The sequence below is a fragment of the Dermacentor silvarum genome, chromosome 8 (assembly GCF_013339745.2).
Source record: "Dermacentor silvarum isolate Dsil-2018 chromosome 8, BIME_Dsil_1.4, whole genome shotgun sequence".
Classification (NCBI taxonomy): domain Eukaryota; kingdom Metazoa; phylum Arthropoda; class Arachnida; order Ixodida; family Ixodidae; genus Dermacentor; species Dermacentor silvarum.
The window spans coordinates 48403261-48424990 of NC_051161.1; the positions used below are offsets into that span (position 1 = coordinate 48403261).

General features: G+C 47.5%; 1 protein-coding gene across 1 annotated transcript in view; it reads left to right on the forward strand.

Annotated features, from left to right (window-relative positions):
* LOC119462114 (calcium-activated chloride channel regulator 2) overlaps nucleotides 1-21730 on the forward strand; it is a 91992-nt gene that overhangs the window by 31729 nt on the left and 38533 nt on the right. The window contains exons 5-8 of the mRNA XM_049671859.1: nucleotides 9431-9658; nucleotides 11302-11442; nucleotides 12434-12652; nucleotides 13312-13578. Coding sequence (XP_049527816.1) covers nucleotides 9431-9658; nucleotides 11302-11442; nucleotides 12434-12652; nucleotides 13312-13578 — 855 coding nt within the window. The remainder of the gene's footprint in view (nucleotides 1-9430; nucleotides 9659-11301; nucleotides 11443-12433; nucleotides 12653-13311; nucleotides 13579-21730) is intronic.

Sequence of the window (21730 nt, forward strand, 5' to 3'; positions counted from 1 at the left end):
GCTTCGCCTTGCGGGTGAGACTGCGACTTTTTTAATTTATTTATGTTAAATGCAGCAAGGTCACTTCCTCAAGAAGTTGCGTCTAAGCTTAAACGACGCTCTCGGAAAATTATGACAGTGTATAATTAACAATTAAAAACCAAAAACGTAGTAAAAAAAGGTGACGTGAATAAAAGTGTGTCTCGAAAGAACGAAATGCAAGCCTCTACAAAAGGGTTTGTGCTCTTTGGGACTTATCTCGACCACGAACAACGATCGTCATCTGTCTATCATGCCGCACCTTTCTTAAACGATTCGCGCCCAGTACTTTCAGCGCACTTCATCGTGACATTGCGTTTTCGACAGGAAAGTTCCCGTCGCAAAGTGTTAAGGAGAGAAAATTCACGCAAGATACATGACGATTTGTTGTTTTGCAGTAAGATAAGCTCCTAGGCTGTAAATGTTTTTAGAATGTTCAGTTCTGCTGCGTAAAACTAGTTATATTTGTAAAATAAACAAAGCAGTCACAAATTAAGTAAGCGTCCTTGATGAAAAAAAAAAAGAAAGAGAGAGAAAAAAAGGGGGAAGTAACAAAATACAGTGGTTTCATATTGCTCACAGCGGACGAGCAATGGCGTGTGGACATCTGACGTCTGTTTCGTAAGCAAATTTTCCGAATCTCTTGCGTAATTAAATTTCTCAATCCTGGATCTTCTGAGTCTTTACGAAACACCGATAAGAGAAACGCGCACATTTATGTCTCCCTACCTCTTTGGCGACGAAAACGGAATCTGTTTACAAGAAATACCACCCGATTTTCTAGTAATGGTGGAACGGCAAATACTGAACTCCGATAAAAATTAATTTTTGTTCCTGCAATGGGCTTGCTAGCCTTGGTCTTTAATCAATGACATCTAATATCATCTGTGCATCTAAAACATGTTTATCGTAAAAGATAGAGGTTCGGCACCGGACCTGTACAAAACACTTATAAAAAAGAAACCCGACAGGGCCCATCTCACGATGAGTGTCATCGTTAATGCGATTGACATTCCAACAGTCTAGCGACGTATTGCTGAAGACACCTTTATTTCCAATGTGTGGTGATGGAAGTATGTTTAAAGTGATAATCGCATTAATACGTCCGCTCCCCACAGCGTCTACGCCTACGGGCGCCACAAATAAAGGTTCCCTAAACGCGGCCTCTCAACAGCAGCCATTCTTGTCCCGCGGGCATTGTGGAATTGGGGTTCAGCTTATCTGACTTCGAAATGAACTACGCCGAGATGTTATAGGCGTCATTATCATGCTAGGAGAGCGCGCGTTCTCACTTTTATCAGTGGGACACGTAAATTCCTTTTCGCGTAGCGTAAATTTCGCGTAATTTTCGTAAGCGTACGCCAATTACGCGTAAATTTCGCGTAGCGAGAGCGACTTTAGAGGGGCTAGATAGCAGACAGCAGCAGCAAAGAGGGGGGAAGTAGGTTAAGAATGCTGATCGAATCAATAAAAGCGCGAAAAGAATAACGTCTCAGAGGTGTTCGATCTCATCGTTAGTCATAACCATATGAATAAATGTTCAATGAAGCCAGGAAAAGCACATGAGAAATTAATTATAGTTAAGAGGGATCCTTAGCTCGGCATCCGCTGCACCTAATTTGATGAGGTTTGTGGCATTTAAAATAAGAGGTTAAAAAAGAAAAGATTAGAAGCGCTTCGTTGTCCTTGGACGCGCGATAACACCCGGAAACCGCGCGGCCAAATTTCGACCGCATGATCGCACGATTAGCGGATCCGCTTTCGGTCCGTTGAATGTATGTGTACCGGCTGATAATTGTCTTATTCCGCGGGTCCGATTTCGACGAGACGATACACTAGAACGCGGGCAGGAGGGTCGTCACAGCCGGGAAATGGGGGAGAGGGGGAGGGCGGGGTTGAATGCGTGCGACATTTGCGTTCATTCTGTGCGAATGCAAGCAGGAGAGGAGGGTTAATGAGCCTCAGCAGGCGCGGCGAAAAACCGCAGAAAATTCGCGAAGCCGGAGAAGGGGTTGACACACTCGAAACGTGCCTCCGCCCGAGGTGAAGGTTGGGAATCGTGTGTGGACGATGGAAAAGGCAGTGAAGGGGAGATTGTGGGGGGGTGCAGGGTAATTAACGAGTTCAGCTTGTCACCCCGCCTACCCCGCGTCTAACGCGAGGAGGGGGCAAACCGCTGGTTGACCTGACGAGTCTCGTGCCCTCTGTGCGTTATCTAAATCACCATCGAAAATAATTAGTCCCCCGCGCTACCCCCTCTCCGCGAGTCTGTCCTATTTCGCACTGCCATTGCACGTCTCATTTCCGTCCTGGCGTTTCCGTGACGGTGACGTTTATATTCCGGGACCTCCACTACGTGGCCTGCACTACACACGTACGCACACTTTCTCGCTCGCCCCTTGCCTCCGTCGCTTCTTTAGACATGTCGAACCGAACCACCGCACGCCCTGCGACTGGCGCATTTGTACTAATGGACGCCGTCAGCCGAACAAATGAACACCGTTCAGAGGTTGCAATAATAGTTTAACGTGTAAACTGAGTCGAACAAATGCGCGTTCGTCTTATCAAGGGCATTCGGTCGAAGTTCGCTTGCCAAAAACAAAAAAACAATAAACCAAGAAAGAAAAAAAAAGCTGAGAAAGAAAATCGATCCACTAATTTCATCAAATGGGTCGATTCGACCGAGTTTATGTAACTCACTTGTTTCATGCTGAGCGCACCCCTCGGTTTGTGCAAAAGCACTTGTACTGACGCGTGCGTTTGATGCAATGACTAGACAAATGAACTGGTATAGCAGGACCAAACAAGAGAGAGAGAGAGAGAGAGAGATAAGATGGCTGTGCCAAGAATTGGCTTCAGGAAGTTACGGCGCTCACTGAAACTACAAGATGACTTTAAAAAAAGCAAGCATTACGTGGAAATTCATGACGAGAAGTGGGGAGCTTGTGACAGCTATTTAACATCATCATAATGCAAGAGAACTGACAAGAATTTTTTTCTTAAATAGTGACATGTATCTGCCATTACTCTATAAAACACGAAATTAAACTGTCGAAACGTGAGTTAAGAAAGTCCTGCCCGAATGAAAACCTTTACATGTGTAAAACTCGAACTCCTGATTTGCAACGTGGGATAGAGTACAAAAGGCCTGTAGTAAATGTCAATATAGAAATAGAGACTGCAAGTTTAAAAAGCACGACAGTTGGTGTTTTTTCAACCACAACCACCATTCTCTCGCAGCTGCCTTTCAAAGTAATATGGGTTTTTCCGCATGAATTACGTACTCACAAAAATAAAAAAATAAAGAAGCAATGGAAAGAAACAAAATGAAAGAAGACGTCTTAAGAAGTTGGCTTCTTTACTCAAAACGTGTGCTTGCAAAAAAGCAAGCTTTACAGGAAAACTGCGTCGCAGTTTAGCGGCAATGTCGAGGCATGATTTGGGCAGCATGACAGCGGAAAAAGCTCCACAGGAGTTTATTCATCCATTTACAGATCACGTTTATCATAACGTTAGTGTGCTTCCACACTTCTGTCACCTGTGCTTGCGCATCATGATAGAAATGCCCAGGTGCTTAAACTCTGGCTAAATATTTCAGCTCTTGAGGCATTGATGTTGATTTTTTTTTTCAATGTTACTTTTCTTTATGTAGGCAGCTCATGGTTTAATGATTCCTCTAGGCAGTAGCGATACACTGCCTCCTCGTAACCAAACAATGGAAGTTCCGTACACGCATTCATGGCAGTCTTCTGCTTTGTTTGCCACGATCTGAAGTTGTCTGAACAAAGAAAAAATAAAGAAAAAAACGAAACTTGAGCTCACCTAATAAATTCTCTGCATCTGACACATATTCGCACCAATAAAAAATTGTAGGCATAGCAATTCTCTTTTCTCTTTATTGCTCTTTGTCCTTCGAAGGTTGTAACATAACCCGAACGAATGAAGAAAAGAAAAAACAATGAAAAAACGAGAAGTCCATAAAGCTCTGCTCCAGGCCTAAGCGACGTGCCTTGCCGATAAACGAGCGAGCCATTCACAGCTGCAAAGCTGCGTAAGCTACGCGTGTCTTCTACAAGCCACTCCCTCTCTCTCGTTCTCTCTCGCTCTCTCTCTTTGTTTCCTTTTTGTTAACACTCCAACATAATAACAGGCACAGTCGGAGTCATTTCTGTCGTCGCCTGGTCCGCGCGCTCTTTCTGAACTCGGAGGCGAGCGAAATAGCTAAATGTCAAGCATCGCAGCGAACGCGGCGTTCTGCGAGCTCCTGATAAGACGCCGCTCCGGGCGTCAAACAGCGGGGAACGTAAAGGAAACAGAAGCTGCTGGGCTGTACCTGATTTCTTCACCGCTCCTTCGTTTTTTTCTCTTCCATTATTCTTTCGCTCCATCTTCCTGTCTTTTTTTTTTCCTTCACGTATGTATATATTGTTTGGCTTCGTCGGGAAATGTATTAGAAATTCAAAATTAAAAGTCACCACACTTTCATTTTCTTTTCGCATTTTTCTTCTTTTCTTCGAGTCGCTCGGCAGCTATACTGAATACGTTGACGTGAGGCGGGACAGGCTCAATTTCTTAAGACGCCGCCTCGTTCTCGCATGATTGATGCGCAGCTCTACCCGCTGCCGCCGTTGCGAACGCCGAGTTCACGAGGCTGTCTCTCGTCCCCCCCCCCCCCTCCCCTCCCCTTCCCACCCCTCCCTACCCAACCCCCTCCCTCCTCCGCGTCGCGGCGTTATCTCGACCGAAGCGGGCGAGAAATTGAGCGGCCACGAAGGCGACGAAGTTGTCGGCCAATATTTCACGACGAGCCCCGCGCGACACGAGTCAGGGAGAGCCGAAGAAGTGGCGGTGGGTTGCCTGCCCGCGGGGCTGTCACGCTTCTAAAGCCGGATTCGCCACGCGGGGGTGGATATAAAACTCCGGCGCAGCTCACTGAAGGTGATACGGAATTTTGCTTTCAGACCTTTGGTCCCGGGTTCGACTGCCAATCGCGGCAGCCGCATTTTAAATATGGAGATAGAGAGAGAGAGAAGAAGGGGAGGGGGGGGGAGAAGCGCAAGAATGCGTTCTTGTGCTTAGATAATTCCCAGTGCTCGAAGTTAATCGGGATCGTGGCACTACGACGTATATAATAGGCCCAGTTGTTGCGTCTTAGAAGTTGAATCCGATTCATCGGTAAATCAGTGAATGAATCAATCAATCTTCAATCAATCAATCAATCAAGAGATCAAAACACATTCATTTCCTTTTTATTTCTGAACTGTCTAGTCGTTTCACACGATACGTTACTCACATGCCTTGTACCAGGCATCTTATACCACGTAAGTGGTCGGGGTCGATGGTTGTTTGCCACATTTTGACTGGCTTTTCGTGTTGCTTCTTGACGGGTTTTCGTACTTAGAAAGAATGGCAAGAGGCGCCACGTATCCGCCACACGATGTTGTAGTGTTTTTCTTGTTCAGACAGCAAAACCTTTAGTCATATTCGAATGTAGAGTTGCAGTCCACTCCTTATATACACAGTGTTGTAAGCGAAGGACCTGCCAAGAACGTTTTATCTGACGGGACCTAGAAGCAGGATTATCTAAATGACGGAGCATTGTACCAGGCAGAATTTCTTCAATGTTCCCAATAGGAAACGTTCAAGATTTTATAAAGTTAAGGATGGTTAGGTCACTACAATCATAAGTGCATATATATATATATATATATATATATATATATATAAAGATGAGAAGCACAACTTCACGGATATCTTCCGTTTACTTGACCAACAGCTTCGGTTGGTGTACCGACCTTTTTCAAGTCGTTGCCTAAAATTGTGGCGACCAAGACACAACTCCGACCACGACGTTCGCAATTCAGATCACAACGTGCGTATCTGCAGTATTCGATGACTACAAAATGTGGTCCACGCGCAAGGAGGGCAAGTCCCATCGTATTTGCAGTCACCAAGAGCACTATTATAAACGGCGCAGACGTTCCAGCGAAGTGTCGTCGCATTTGTGAGTTCAGGTTGCGGGCGTTTAAACTAACGAGTGTGTGATCAGCTGGGTTGACAAAAACAAAAAAAAGAACGCTTTCGCGTTCGATAACCTAAACTAACCAGCACGAGTCGTGCGACAAGCTGAAAGCGACGTCTTCTTCCTCCAGTTATATTTATAACCACGATCGCCTCTTTTTTCTTTCTTCTTATTTCTTCTTCTTTTTTCTTCTTTAGTTCACGGCAGCGACTCGGAGCATCCTAAACTGACTCTCTCTGGAAATGCCTTCACATATGCTGAGAAATGTGAACTTTTTTTTTCATCGTCCTTCTAGTTCACTCAAGCGAACAGAACCTATTTACAAGGAGGCGTCCTCCGGTGATTAAATTTTGGAGGAACCGCTTCTTGCTGCTACGGGAAACTCTTTTCCTTCCTCGTCATTGTGCACGTGTTCCTCTCTCTGTGCTGTATTTATTTATTCACTTGTTTCTTCTTATTATTATTATCTTGCCTTTCAACGACCTTCGTCCCACCCGAGCGATGGCAGCGACTACACTTCATACTCGCCAAATCGGTGCAGTACAGTCAAAGTTAAATATCGCGTTAGCCAATAGGGAACGATAACCGCCGGGGAAAATGGTATCCCCCAGTGCCTACCGCAAATCTTACCGTGCGTGACACCATGCATGGGAAGCCTAATGCAACGCTCATCGTAGCGTTTTTTGATCTGCCACTGTGAAGTTTCAGTTGTGGATAACTCAGAAACCGATTACTAATTATTAATTGCAAAGCTAATTAAATTGCAACTCAGATAACAACGTTCCATTGTTCTTTTGGTGCGAATTCACACTCCACGGCCACAAATTAAAACGAACAAGTTCCTCTAATCTTTCTTGACATGGAATGCTGTTTGGGGCTTTCTGGGGTTAAGGGTGCAGCTTCGAATGCACTGCGCGTATTTGCCGAAACGAAGCGTATAGATCGTGTCGTCGTCGCCGACTACTCCGGGGCTTCCTTTACTTCCTTCCTTTCTTTTTTTCCTTCTATTTTTCGTCTTTGTCCTTTTCTGTCTATCCACTTTTCCGAGGACCTTCTCAACGTCCTTTGCATAGGTGCGTGCTCCTCGCTCAGAGCAGGACTGAGAGAGAGAGAGAGAGACAAACAAAGAAAGAGTGAGTGAGTGAGTGAGTGAGTGAGAGAGAAGGCAAGAAAGACCCCGCGTGGGCGAACGGAGCTCAAGGCAAAACGCAGTTCCACGCGCTCTCTAGCGACGACGTCGCTCGCGCTCGCTTGACTAACAATGCGCTTGTCATGTTCAGCAGGCGTTCGTTGGTTTGCTTGCTTGCTTGCTCGCTCGCTCGTCCCTCCCCCCCCCCCCTCCCCCCTTTTCGTCGTGTTCTTACGCGCTGTGACTCGACGCCGTTGTCATCTCGTCTGTCGTCGCCACTGGCCGGAAACGATTTCTCGGGAGTTTTCGTGCCACTCCACCTTCTCTCTTTCGCTTCTTTTCACTTGTCCCGCTTCCTGTTGTTAGGAATAGGCGGGCGGGAGAAAGGGGAGGGGGGCCTGCTTTTTTCGCGCGGAAGCAAATCTCGAGAAGCATCTGTTTGTTCCGGCTGTGCGTTCGTGCGTTCGTGTGTGTTCTTCCGCGCGCTCGCTCGCCCTACTTTCTTGTCCTTCTGTTGTGCGCTTGTACTCACTCGTGTTTAAACAAGCGTAGTTGAACGAAAGAGAAGCAAAGGTTAGGGGGCGGAAATATAAAGGGTGTGGAGAGGGGGGTAGTTTTTAGTGAGCACCAATATCGCTCTTTTTTTATCTTTTTAACGCGGGAGCTGGTCTTCGGATGACTTACACGAACGTTCGGCACCTACGCTGTTCTTTCTTATTTATTTATTTATTTTTTATAACGCCCGCTTTATTGTATCGCTCCTCACATTTGCATTCTCGGCGTGTTGTACCCCCAGCCTTTCCACTTCACCACGTGACCTCGCTGCACTACACAGTCGGCCTGAAGGCTAGGTTCGGCTTCTCTGTTCGACGGGCTTTCTTCTTTTCTTTTTTTTTTTTTTTTTTCTTTTTTTTCCGCGTGTCGTGCCTGACCTGTTGCGCCCGTTCCGGGAAAACCATTTTTGCTTGCCGACTTAAGTGTTGCCGTCACTCATCTCCGGAGATCGAGAGAGGCGCCTTTATTCTATAGAATGGTATAAAATGAGCTTCGGTTCATGTGAGCGAGAATTTTTACTGCGCGCAAAGTGATACATGAACACCCATTTCCGTCACGTATTGGCTCAATCAAGGCTCGGAATGCTTCTCATCATCATCAGCAGCAGCAGCAGCAGCCGATATGTATGTCCACTGCTGGACCAAGGCCTCTCCCTGCGATCTCCAATTACCCCTGTCTTACGCTAGCTAATTCCAATTTCCGCCTGCAAATTTCCTAATTTTATCACCCCACCTAGTTTTCTGCCGTCCTCGACGGCCCTTCCCTACTCTTAACACCCATCCTGTAACTCTAAAGGACCGCCGGTTATCTACCCTGCGCATTAAGTGGCCTGCATGGCCAGCTCCATTTCTTTCTCTTAATGTCAACCAGAATATCTGTTATGCCCGTTTACTCTCTTATCCACACGTGCTTCTCATAAGTACCGCTTATTTCGCCCTCAAGTTCACATCATACCACGCTAATTCTTTGTTGGCATAGCTGAAAATTATTTTCGCCTATTCCACGTCTACTGCCTCTAGAGTGGCGTGGCTTGCAAGATGATGCTTCTCTCTCTCTCTCTCTCTCTCTGTGTGTGCGTGTGCGTGTGCGTGCGTGCGTGCGTGCGTGCGTGCGTGCGTGCGTGCGTGCGTGCGTGCGTGCGTGTGCGTGCGTGTGTGTGTGTGTGTGTGTGTGTGTGTGTGTGTGTGTGTGTGTGTGTGTGTGTGTGTGTGTGTGTGTGTGTGTGTGTGTGTGTGTGTGTGTGTGTGTGTGTGTGTGTGTGTGTGTGTGTGTGTGTGTGTGTGTGTGTGTGTGTGTGTGTGTGTGTGTGTGTGTGTGTGTGTGTGTGTGTGTGTGTGTGAGAGAGAGAGCGCATATTGTAAAGTTCTCTCCTCTGCTTTCAGTTCCCTTACCTCAATGCAGGGAAGCCAAGCCAGCTTTGCTTAGCCTGGTTAACTTCCCTGCTTTTCCCCTCTCTCTGCCCCTATATTTCTCTGTCTCGCTCTCCTCAAAGGCTCTGAGCGTTAAATATATACTACAGTAGTATAGTAGCTGACAGCACCTAATGGTAAAAAATGGCAGTGTACCTTAGAAGAAGCACACGGGCACAGCTTTCGCCGTCCGAGTAAGTGTGCGTTGCACCGGAGTTCCTGGCGCATTGTAGTCTTAGCTGCCGTTACGCCAGTAAAAATTTGCAATAACAAGCGTATTTTTCGTTCTGCTCGCAGGACCGGCGGGCGTTCGTGATCCGCGCGCTGGACAAGTTCGCCCGCGTGGACGCTCCCGACGACAGCCGGCTGGGCCTGGTGGCCTTCGGCCAGGTCGAGCCGTCCGTGCGGTTTCCCCTGACCGCCATGAACAACACCAACACCCGCGCCAAACTGGTGCAGAGGCTGCCGGCGCCGAACTCCAAGTTCAACTCATCCCTCGAGGACGGACTGTCCAGGGCGTTGCAGGTGAGCGAAGCCGTCGCGAACTTAAGGACGTGTTTTATATTTTCACAAAAGAGAAAAGGACAAAAGCAACAACAAAACAGGGAGGTCAACCCGAAGCTATTTCCGGTTTGCTACCCTGTACTGGGGAAGGAGAAAATGGGTACGAAAGATCGAAATCAAAGATAAAAGAAAGCGAACGAAAGAATGAATGAGAATGTGAGCAATGTGTGCGCTCTCACCCAGTCTGTGAAGGCGCCACATAGTTATTCATAAACAACCTCAACGTCCCACTCAGATATGGAACTCCACACATTGCACAGTCGCAGTGTCTCGAACAATGTAGAAACGCAGCAGCGCCTATATCATGTTGCTTTTATCACGTTGCAAGAAGTCTTCTTTTATTTATTTTTTTCTACCGTTTCCCGTCCTCTAAATCTGCGTAAGCTGTATTCACACGTATAGATATTCCGACTTTCTGGCACCTGATACAAAACCGGCATATACTATACACATCACTTCGCAAAAGAAATAAATTACGAGACAGATGTCCTTGCCCTTTACGTATCTGTTCTAGGTAATTTTTTGTAACTGAAGTGAGAACAAAGAGATTTGGTCACCATATAATGGTGTCGGCTACTTCATTTCTCATAATTGTATTTCTAAAAAAATTTGGTTTAAGATAAGAAGAAACGTCGCTGGTTCGGAAAATCTAGAGCAGAGTTGGTGGTGGTGGTGATGTTGAAGCAGGCGGGGTTAGCCTGGCATGCATATCCGGCAATTGTTTCGCCTGATCCTCCTTCGAGTTGAGATCAGGGGTGTGTCACCAGGTGTCGATGAGCCCCGTGTCTCGCAGAAAGGCTATCAGCAGTCGTTGCGCTCTCTTCCTGATTGCCGCGGGCCCCTCCGGGGAAAACGACGTCTTCAAATGTCCTGTGCGTAAGACCGCTCTTTTGTAGGCTGTCGACCATCGCTTTTCTTTCTGTGTCAAACTGCGGGCATATCTAATAGAGCAGAGTTAGCTGAAGCGGACTTCATTTAATCGCTAGAGCATAGTTAGTAAAGCGATTAAATGAAGTCCACATATAGTCCTAGACAGCTTGAAACATACAGAGACCAAAAGCGAGGACTGTTTCCACCACACACGCTATACTGAATCCAGACACATAACGCGTTTAATGATACGCAACAGTGCGCTCCGAGATGAACGCCTCAATGTGGTTTGTGTCGTGTTTGCGCTGTTTGCTTGCTGCTGTGGATACACTTTATCATCGCGGGCTTTTGCAATCGACATCTTTGAGCACGGTTGTTCTGCTTGTATGGCATGCCTGCATTATTTCTTTTTTTTTTCTTGAGCAGGGACTGTGATTAAAGCCTCTTGAGAAACGCCTGGAACGATTGATAACGCGAGGATGGAGTCCTCGGAGTATGTTTGCCTCTGATACCTGCCATCCGTATTTACATGAGAAAGCGTGCCGCCCGATGCCGTAGTGACGCGCTAATGCTTTCGCTTAATGGGCTTAAAAGGAAGCCGCGTTTTGAGGCGTAGCCGTATCGGAGGACGCCGAGAGAAGCGAACCGTAGCGCGGCTTTAATCTTACAACGTCGATCGCACCTGTCGCGTGGTACTTCGGTGAATATTAAGACTGCGGGCTTGTTTAATTCAGATGCTGAGCGAGGACCGCGAGCTTCCTTACCCGAGCTCCAACGGTTCTGCCGCCGCCGGCGGAGTGATCCTGTTGCTTAGCAACGGAGACATGGAGGCGGACGTCGCAGAGCGTTTCCAGGAGTCGCTGAGGTCGTCACAGGTAAGTAATAGAGGCCGTAGTAGTAGTAGTAACTGGATGTGTATATAATTAGTAATAACTAAATAAATTTAAATAAATATTAAGAAAAGGAAATCGCAGCTGATCGCACTGTAACTGTCTAGCGCAGTTTGCCGACACCTGAACGGCGGTCAGCAGTGGTGGGGGAAGGGAGAGTAAAAAGAAAGAAAGAGAGCGGAGATTGCACAAGAGAAAGAGTGAAAATATAACTATTTGCATATTCCGCGCACATGGTGAAGGCTCTGTGGTGAAAAACATCCGTTTCGTCTTACAGAAAATTGTTGTTGATATTCTATGTAGTCCCTCTTTAGTTTCTATAACTTTTCTAACGAGTCTTATTGAATGCTATAGAAACTCAACGGGACTTTATAGGATGTATTAAATTCAATAAACACTATTTAGAAAAGCTATAGAAGATCAGTCAAAAAGCATATGCCCCATTTAATTCATATCCAATAATATGAGATGATGTTGCAGGATCTTATATGAGATGCATACGACAGCATGTGATTGTGCGAGTGTCGTGCAATCTATATGATTTCTTTTTGACGCACACATATTTCTTGCCAAAACCGTTCGATTTGTCGGAGGACGCTTCATAAAGGTGGCTGCTGAGACTTTTTAAACCTAATGAAAACCTGATGAAAGCTTGCTGGTACTTGTTAGAAAGTTCTTAAAAACTTGTGGTCAACCGGATGGGGATAAAAAGATCTGAAAAGTTGGAAAGTGAAATCTTGGAAAAATGTCGGATGCCATGCTGGTACGACTAATTAATTATACGAGGGTTCTGGTGGGATTTACGCTTCCAACATGTTCCCAACAAGTTCCCCTGCAATATCTGACAGGTTTCCGACAGTCCAGCTATATCATCTGATTCGACGCATCGTAAATGACAGACTGGACAGTTGTGACGCTGCACCGAGTATTCACCACTGTTGTTTTTAACGGCTCGCTTGCGCACTTGTCCGGCCAGGTTCGTCTGCAGAGCCTGGTGTACCCCAGTTCGGCCACTCCGAGCGCGCACCTGGACTCCCTGGTGGAGAACACGGGTGGTCGCACCTGGCACGTACACGAGTCCACCGTTGGCGACGAGCAGCGCGGCAGCGTAGCCACTCAGGCCGAACTGTACGAGGCCTTCTACTCGCTGCTACTGCGCGGCTACTCCTGGGACGAGACCGACAACTACGTCATGGTGCGCATTCCCTCGCTTTGTGTCTTTTACAATTGACCGATGTCGTGTCGTGGTGTGCGCCAGTGTTGAACCAGTTTATTTTTCTTCTTTTTTTTTCTCTTTCTTTTTTGCTGGGCGATTTGGTAAATACTTGTAAATGAACAAGAAAACCAGCGGGAAAGACGCGTACAAAGGAATGAAACGGACAGAACAAGCGAGCGCTGCACTTACGACTATCGAGACAACATACAACTTTGGTAGACGTAAGTCCGGCGCTCGTCCTGCACTTGAGTAGTCTTTTTCGCCTGGTTTTCCTTTTCGTTTACGTGCTTAATCGCATCCTCTTGGGATAACAAAGAGGGAGGGAGAGAAACTGAAAGGAGGTTAAACAGATTAGAATTTCCGGTTTGCTACTAGCCTGCACTGGAAGAGGCCATGCTCGCTCACTCACTCACTCACTCACTCACTCACTCACTCACTCACTCACTCACTCACCCTCTCACTTGCTTCGTCTCTTGTCCCACCTGTTTCTGGCCTCTTCCAGCCCGTCACACTCTCACCTTCCATGCAAAGACAGCTAACACGGTCTCTATACAATCACACCAACATCCAAGCCCCTTTCTGACGTAGTACGTCGTTCACACCTTCCCGCTATCTCTCGTGGTCCGCGGCGAATGCAGATCGAGAAGCGGGAGTTCGGCGAGGCCGAGCAGGCAGCCGGTCCGCTGCTACTCAACTTCGACATCGACCACAGCCTGGCCCGCCAGCTCCTCGTCGTGGTCGTCGGCTACGACTTCGGCAAGACCTCGCTGCCTTCAATCCCCCAGGAGGGACTGGAGCTGATCGCGCCACCCGGCTCGCCGCAGGCCAGCTACCGGTACAACGACTACGCTTTCAACTTCGACTACGAGTTCTGGAGCTACACCTTCAGTATCAATGATCCGCCGGTGAGTGCACCGACGCTTCTCCGTGTGCAGTCTTTGCCAAATGTATGCAGGACACTCCGCGCCTTCATCTCATAGTTAGTAGGCCTACCGTGTGGTGGCGCTCCCGCCACCACACTTCAGACAGTGTATGCAGTGTCTCGTACAACTTTTCTCTGGCAGCGACGAGACCTCATAACACATCCTCTGCTTCGTTATGGTGTAAAGGACACAAAACGATGCGAAGAAGTGACTGGAACAGGAAAGGTGCGCTCTTTCCGGTTCACTCGCTTCGTCTTCACATTACATCGCGTCCTTTACACCATAACAGAGTATGAATTGATTAAACTATATACCCCAGGCTGCAAGTAGTGATACACCGTTTGCTGTACCACCCTTCTATTGGTGATCAAAATTTACTGCGGGCTAGCATGCATTATGGGCGCAACGTTCTACCATCATTGAGGTAACTAGAGATTTTAAATTCATACCTCCAACGAATTTCGTAAACCTGCCCGATTTTCGGCCCATCGCCCTGAGTGGATCTCTGTTTTAAGCTCATCATAATCACATTACCCACTTCGATTACTAAGTATAGCTTTAGCGTTGCGCTGTTTAAAACGAGGTCGCGTGTTCGACTCCCGCCTGGGGCGCCATCCGCATTCCGATAGGGGCGGAATGCAAGATACGTTCGTGTAGCTCTGGATGCACGTTAAAGAACCCGGGGTGGTCAAAATTATTCTGCAGTCCTCAACTATAAGGTGTCCCTCGTAATCCACCGCGCAGTTTTGAAACGTTCAACCTTACGATGTAATCGAGGTATACCTCGGCGGTCGACCTCCCATACACTTTCATGGATATGGGTATGTGTAGTAGATCTAGCCCTGGGAGTGTTAACCATCGCCTTTCATGGCGGTGGCGGTTTTGCGAACTAGAACGTTCACACTGGAAGTTCCATCTTACGTTCGATTAAAGACTGTTCTAAACCTCAGCGAGCATTGTGCTGTATATCTCTGTTTATGAGAGTTCAGTGGTGGCAGCTGCAGATATCTCAAGAGTGTGACGACACGCTCATTTTTCGTCTCCGGCGTACAAGACTCGCAAGGCCGTATATAATACAGCTGAGGGCGTGGACGGTAGATATATATATATATATATATATATATATATATATATATATATATAGCGTCGAACTCGACTCCTGTACCGGACTCGTTTCGCCAGTCGCGATAAATCAACGTGACACCACCGCTCTCGAGCTGCAGAATGTCTCTCGTTCGGTGAGCTGTTCAATTGCTTCCGACTGGCGTTATCCGTGCCGGAAATGACGCGAAGGCGAGCGAGAAATCGAATGGCTAGCTGCAGCGCTAAAACAACGGCAGCCCGAACCTCTTCGAGGTGAAGCCGACGGGCTTACTCCCGGGGTAAGATCCAAAGCTAAGACTTCCTTAACTTCAGCTTCACTGGCTTCACTCTGTTTCCTTGGGACAGGGTTATCTCGTCGAGAATCTGGGAAATGTGTGTGTGTGTGCGTTTTGGGGGTGTTTGTGTGCGGGGGAGTGGGAAAAGGAAGCGGGTATGCCGAATCACTGTAGGCACACTTTCATTTATTTGGAATAGTGTCATTGTACCATTTGCCCCTTGATACTTGAGCTTTCGCTCCTTCTTTTTTTTTTTTTTTAGTCGGCTTTCTTTTCTTTTTTTATTTCTTTGTTTCTGTGTATCTTTCTACATTTCACCTCCTATCGCTTTTCTAGTAGCTAGATCCTTAAGCTTCCAGCGCGAAGTAATGGAGCAATTTTAAATAGACACTAAAGACGAAACATTAAGTTAAGCTAGGTTGGTAGATTACACGTCAGGGGCAATAAAAGGCCGCATGACTTGTCCCTCAGAGGAACGCCGAGCTTGATATTTACTTCGTTCCTACGTGGGACGTTGGCTTAATTGACAAGCTCCGGAATGCATTTATACGCACCATCAACCTTTGCCTCTCACCTGTACATAGAGTGATCATGCATGTTTGTAGCCCCTTTTATTTTTTTTTTTATTTTTTATTTTTCCCCGCACTCCTGCTCCTCCTCCTAAGGCCTTTCTGTCCCTGATTCCTTTCCGTATGTAGAGTAAAAAGTAGCCTGTAGATGTGAAGATGGAGATGCGATTTGATAGACGGCGGCCGAATTCTCTAATTTTCGTACACTCTGTGGCCACGGCATTATGCGGCTGGGCACAAGGGTGTGGGTTGGTTTTTGCAGCAACCGTGGGTTAGAAAAGCAGCGGCCGCCATTTTTCTAGGGGGGTCGTTTTTCAGAAACGCTTGTGTTTACAGCGGTTACAATAATCCGGAGCACACCACTGCCGTGTCTTTCGTAGTCCGTGTGCTTCTTCGGAACAATAAACTCAATCAATCGATCAATCAACCTACATCTCATTAAAAATATATTTATCACTCTCACACACGCCAGTGAAGACTGGCCTATAAAGGTTGATGGCGGCTCTATAGCGAAAGCGGTGGCTCTGCTCTAACAAAGAAGGCTGAGATATGGCTCTAGTAAAACCGCTGGCCCCAGTGGAACGAAGGCAGACGGGTGCAGTGCTCAACTGATTCAGTTGCAAGCGCAGTCAGCGCTGGACCGTTTCCGATGCCCTGTTTTTCGATCTAATGCCCTACGTACAATCTAGCCAAGCAACCCTATGTTGTTTTGTCGTTTTCACGGTCCTCACTGGTTGACTTGTGATAATTTTCTTCCTCTCCTTGTTGTTAAATCTTGCAAGTGTTTCTTGCTAGTGCGTGCAGTCAACCACACGCGTCATACCGTACATTATTTCCGGAAATAGAAGAAATGGAACTCAACTTGCGTAAGTGCGCAGGAAAGAAAACTGTTTATTGAAGTTTACTGATTCACAGGACAATACAGCTATGCCTCAAAATAAAAACTGACAAAAGGTGGCTCGAAAGTGTTCGAGACCACGTTTCTGAGTTCTTACTGTAGCGTATCGCCTAGAAGTACAGAGAGAGAGGGAGAGAAAGGAAAGGCAGTAAGGTCGACCATGTCTCTGGTTTGCTACCCTGTGCGTGGGTTGGGGAAAGGGGGGTTCGAAATGAGGGAGGAGGAGATGGCGAAAAGGTTGCAAGGACCATAGGCGTTCACTGACTGCAGTACATCACAAAAAGCGCAACAGTGATTTAGGTACGTATTCTGATAAGATGTAGAGTCACACCTATGTAGGAGGATTGTCTCTTCCGACAGAGATGGGTCACCGAGCTTAAATTCACAAACAGTACATGGAGGCAACACGACATGTGCTGTTAGTAAATTGTTCCTTTCGTGTCCGTAAGTTTAGGTTATACACGATACAGTAATCGCGAACAAACTAGCCCAGACGAAACTGCCTTTCTTTTCTGTCCCCGCTTCGCTCTGTCGTCGTTACCGTTGTTGTTTTTTCTCGATTTAGGAACGAACTCAAAACAATTTCCCCGTTAGGAAGAAGAAAAATAAACACAGCCAAGAAGGAAAAATAAAGGCGAGAGAGTTGGTTATTAACGGTACTCCGTGATGTAGACATACTGCCGGGCTTTGGCGCCGGGTAATCCAGTAATCCCGCAGAACCGCTTCGATCGATGGCGATGACGCTGACGACGACGCGAGTAAACGTGGTTAGTTTATCACCTGTCACTCTGTATTCTACTTCCACTTATTCCAAACTCGCCAACCAGGCGTTTCACGAGCGGGCACCCCTGCCCTACCGACCCCCCTGCTCCCGATTTTTTTGCAAAGTTCTTGCCCACACGACACTCGAAAAGCAGAGAAACGTCAATGCGCACCACAGCAGGCTCTTCTTTATTTACCTTGTGGTTGGCGCATGATAGCCTTCGTTGCTTATGCGCCATTAAACACAACACAACACAGACACTTGCAACATCCGCGAGCTTTGCTCGAGCGACAAAATAAGATGACTACGGGGTGCCGAAAAAAGAAAGGAAAGGTGGGGGGAGGGGCTCTTAATGTTTTCTGCAAACATTACAAGAGGGCTTTCTGGCTCTGCGATCATTCAGCTATCGTGGGTATGACGGTTAGTGCATGAATTTGTCTAATATTCGGTTGTTGTAGGTTCAGACGTTCCTGTGGCGTTGCTTATCATGCTTTATCTGTCTTCATTTGCTTAAATTTCCAACCGACAACATCCCCAACATCATCGCGAATTGTTGCATTTAAAGTGGAACATTCTTGCTGGATGTGATCAGCTCACAAAGTCGCAACGTTGTTTGAAAGCCAGAAGAACAATGTTGAGATAAAATGCATGTTCTTTACATCATTTCCATGCTGGTGGGGTGCTATTCTGAACGCTGAAATTTCCCTATATTGTCCAATTCGTCCTCTCATACTGTCGGTTCCGATTGGCTCACAGAGCTGCTATGGCCTCTCTGATTGGCCCCCAAAATGCCAAGATGGCGACATTTGACAACGTGGCGCAATTTGACAACCTCCAGAATAGCACCCCTTTCAGCGCGGTGCTGGCAGCTCCCGTAAATACACACACTAGCGCCAGGTTTCTCCTCTAGCGGCTTTTGGAAGAAGCTCTACGAGGAGGCGGTTGACTGCGTAGCTCTCGAGCAGGAAGTAGAAGACAGAGTGGTTTGAGGCTTCTGCTCCGCCGACACAGCGCGGTTCAACCCACCGTGGAGCTCGGCGTCGGTAGAGCCTAGGCTCCCTAGTAGAGCCGCTGCAGCGTCACACGCACAAACACCCGCAGTGCCACGCAGGCTTGGGCTGTTCGCTGGGCGCGCCCCATATTCGACACCATTTTTTACGCCGCATGTTTCAACCCAGCGGCAGACGCGCGGCTCGAGCCTTAAGACCGCTCGCGGAGCGGCAGCGCGCACACGCCAGCAGCAGCATAACCACCACCGCCAACCGACACTGCTATCCCGCGCAGTCAAGCCAGCCCCAGCATTCTTCGGTGGCTGGGAAAAATTTTTTCAGCTATCTTTCAGACTTTTGCCGCGAGCTTCCGCTTCCTGCCCGTCCTTCCCCGCGGCTCCGACTGTATGCTCTAAAAGTGCAATAACGTGCAGTGTTCTAGAAGCTAAACGCTGCTCCCGACGTGCCCTTACGAGAGTAGTTATAGAAACCCTGTTGTCTTTCTGTTGAGATTTTGGTGCCTCTTCAACAGAATTTCGGTTGAAATACAGTTGACTAGCGTGCGCCTTTGTCTTGCAAATGGTGAACCACTCGGAAGCGAAGTGTGTAAACCTCGGTTGAAAACATATAACACTTGTAAACTGTTTCGGGTGTTCCTTACAATAGCAGCAGTAGTTGTCTTTCTGTTGCGTTTTTGTAGCGTCTCCAGCTTTGTTTCTTTTTTTGCAAGTAATCGGCCAATGTGAAGCCAAATTCACAAACTGCATTCGCGCCACCCATACACACGCTAGTGATTGTTTGGCTGGCAACTTGGCTATCGTTGGCTATTGAGGGCTCGCGAACACCCTACAATCGTCAGCAGTGGTCCTCACAAAAAAAAATTTCGACGTTGTGTAGAAAGCCGAATCACACCTCTACCTCTAATGCCAGCAGAGACAGCTTCCACAAACTATTTTTAGCCCGCCACCCTAGTCTAATTTCTTAGCAGACCATAGTTGCATAGGCTCTGAAGGCTAGTCGGACCTGTCCAAAGGAAATTGGTTTATCAGATATACCTGATCATTTATTGGCGTGTTTTTATACGTTCATTTTTTGCAATGGGCGATTGGGCAGCGCCGGAGAGGTCGGCCGTACACTCCGCATGATGTTGCATGTCCATATAATTAATTTTTAAAAACGACTCCATGAGCCTCACACTAGTTGTCGACTAAGGTTTTTTGATATGGTATACGCGCAGGGAAAATGAAGAAACTTGTGGTTAGGAAGGATTGCCTATAAAATGAGTATAATAAGGACAGTTAACTTTACGGAGAACTCCATTACAGACAACATTATCAATTCGTTCTGGCTGAAACACTTTACCTAGTGCAGAAAACGAACGAAAAAAAATAAGAACAAGACACGTACATGATAGCGCTAAACTTCAACTCTATCCTGCCCACACTTCTCTGTTCCGCGTGCATTTCGCGCTAGGTAAAATACCTGAGACCATAAGGCAAATTGCGAATCTAGCCCAACTTTCCTCTCCGAACTTCGACCTCTGATAGGCATTCGCAAGCTCTCGTAGCCTCCCACAATGCTGCACCGTACTATAGTGCTTAAGCAGCACGGTCTCCTCTGTTCAGTGCACTGACTTCCGCGTCCCTCCTTCGCCCTCTGGCTTTCACCCTTCACGAACTGAGATTTCTCTTCCTCCGGCCCGTGTTTGGTGCATTCGCTTTTGTGCCGCACGCGACGTATAGAAGGGACGCCGGCGAATCCTCGGATATAGGGCTTCCACTCCGAAAAAGCCGCGGTTTTTGCGTATATAGCCTGGCGAGCCGGCGTTATTTATTCGAAGCCAAACCGCGTTTGTCGTTCCGGGGGCCGGAGGCAAAAGGGGGCGGGGGGGCGAGGTACTAAGAGGCTTCCGTGCGACGCGTGAGTGGGTCTCACTGTGAGCGCATCCTTTTCGTGTGCGTTCGTGTGTATGCAAACCGAGGTGCCCAAGTTTTCACTTTGTGCAGTCTCTTTTCTTGCTCTCTCTCTCTCTCTCTCTCTCTCTCTCTCTCTCTCTCTCTCTATTGCTTGTTTTGCGTCTGTCGACCGGAGAGCGGGTATAGTCTGCGTATGCCGGGACAGCAAAACGGGAAGCCAAACAAACGCTGAGATTAAAATTGAGTCTCAAAGGGACCGGATGATGGCGCGCATGCGCGCCCGGCTCGGTAAGCACGCGGCGTCGGCGCTTTGTCGCTGAGAGGGTCGTATAGAAAGCGTATAGCGTGTCTTGCGGACGAAAGACGTAGGATGAAGGGAGTAGGTGCTAGTAGCGGCCGAGCGCATCCAGTTGCTCTTTGAGTTGACCCTCGAAGGGAGCTTGGACCTTATCATCAGTCAAACCTTCTTAACCACTTACAAAAACGCATTAACTTACAATAGAAACACAACTTAAATTCAATAGCTTTTTTTTTCAACAATGTTTATTGAAGGCCAGGTAAACTCAATAGCAATAATTTAGAATGTCAACAAGAAATTTCTAAAGGCATTGCTTTTTGTCGACGCCCTCAAACATTTGTGATGTAAGTAAAGATTTGATTAGATCAAATTTGCCCACAACGCGGCTGCGTTTATTGCTGCCCGCCACGGTAGCTTAGTGGAGATGCTGAGCTCGAGGTCGGGGGTTCGAGCCTAGCCGCGGCGGCCGCATTTCGATGGGGCGTTAGATTTAGGTGCACGTTAAAGAACTCCAGGCGATCAAAATAATCCGCAGCTCGCCATTACGACTCCCTCAGAATCAGACCGTGAATTCGGGACATAAAACTCCCAGATTTAGCTTTACGTTTATTGCTTGATTGGATGACAAACAAGCTCGAAAATAGAAAGATTAAGGTAGGATTTATATTCTCGGAGCAAATGTTCGAGTGCGATGCGTGCAGCCATTGAGTTTGCGGTTAACATCGTCGTTTCACGTAAGAGGCGCTGGTGGCAATGAGAGACGAAGTGTTTTGCCGGCTGTCGGCCTGGTGAGCTAGCTCCTGACGTTGGGCGAGAGATGAGATCAGCAAAAGCCGGCAGAACCTTAAATGCAGTAAACACGTTGCGTTGAACTCGTTGGTTTGAATCATGATGCGATATCAGTTCTAGAAGACAGGGATGCGAGACCCAGACGCCATGGTCGAACATCAGCGGCTTGTCGTTTCGCTTTCACCTCGTGTCCCTTTCCCCTAGCGCTGATATCGCAAATGCAATACGTATCATCATTCACGTTCGGCGATTGCCAAATGAGAGCATTTCTGCGCTCACGATAATCGTAGGGTAATCGTAGTGAGGCGATCCCTAAAGAGTGATTTTAAGAGAGACATAGCCATAAAGAAGAAAAAAAAGAAAAGGGGGAGGGGGGGGGGGGGGGGACGCGCGCCAGCACGCTGACGCGTATGATTCGCTCGAACATGCCTGCTGCGTTGCCGTTCACGCTTCAGTGGAACCCTCTCTCCTCATCCGTCTGCAGTGCCAGAATCGCGTCGTCTGCCGCGCCGCGTCGCTCGCGTCGTCGCGCG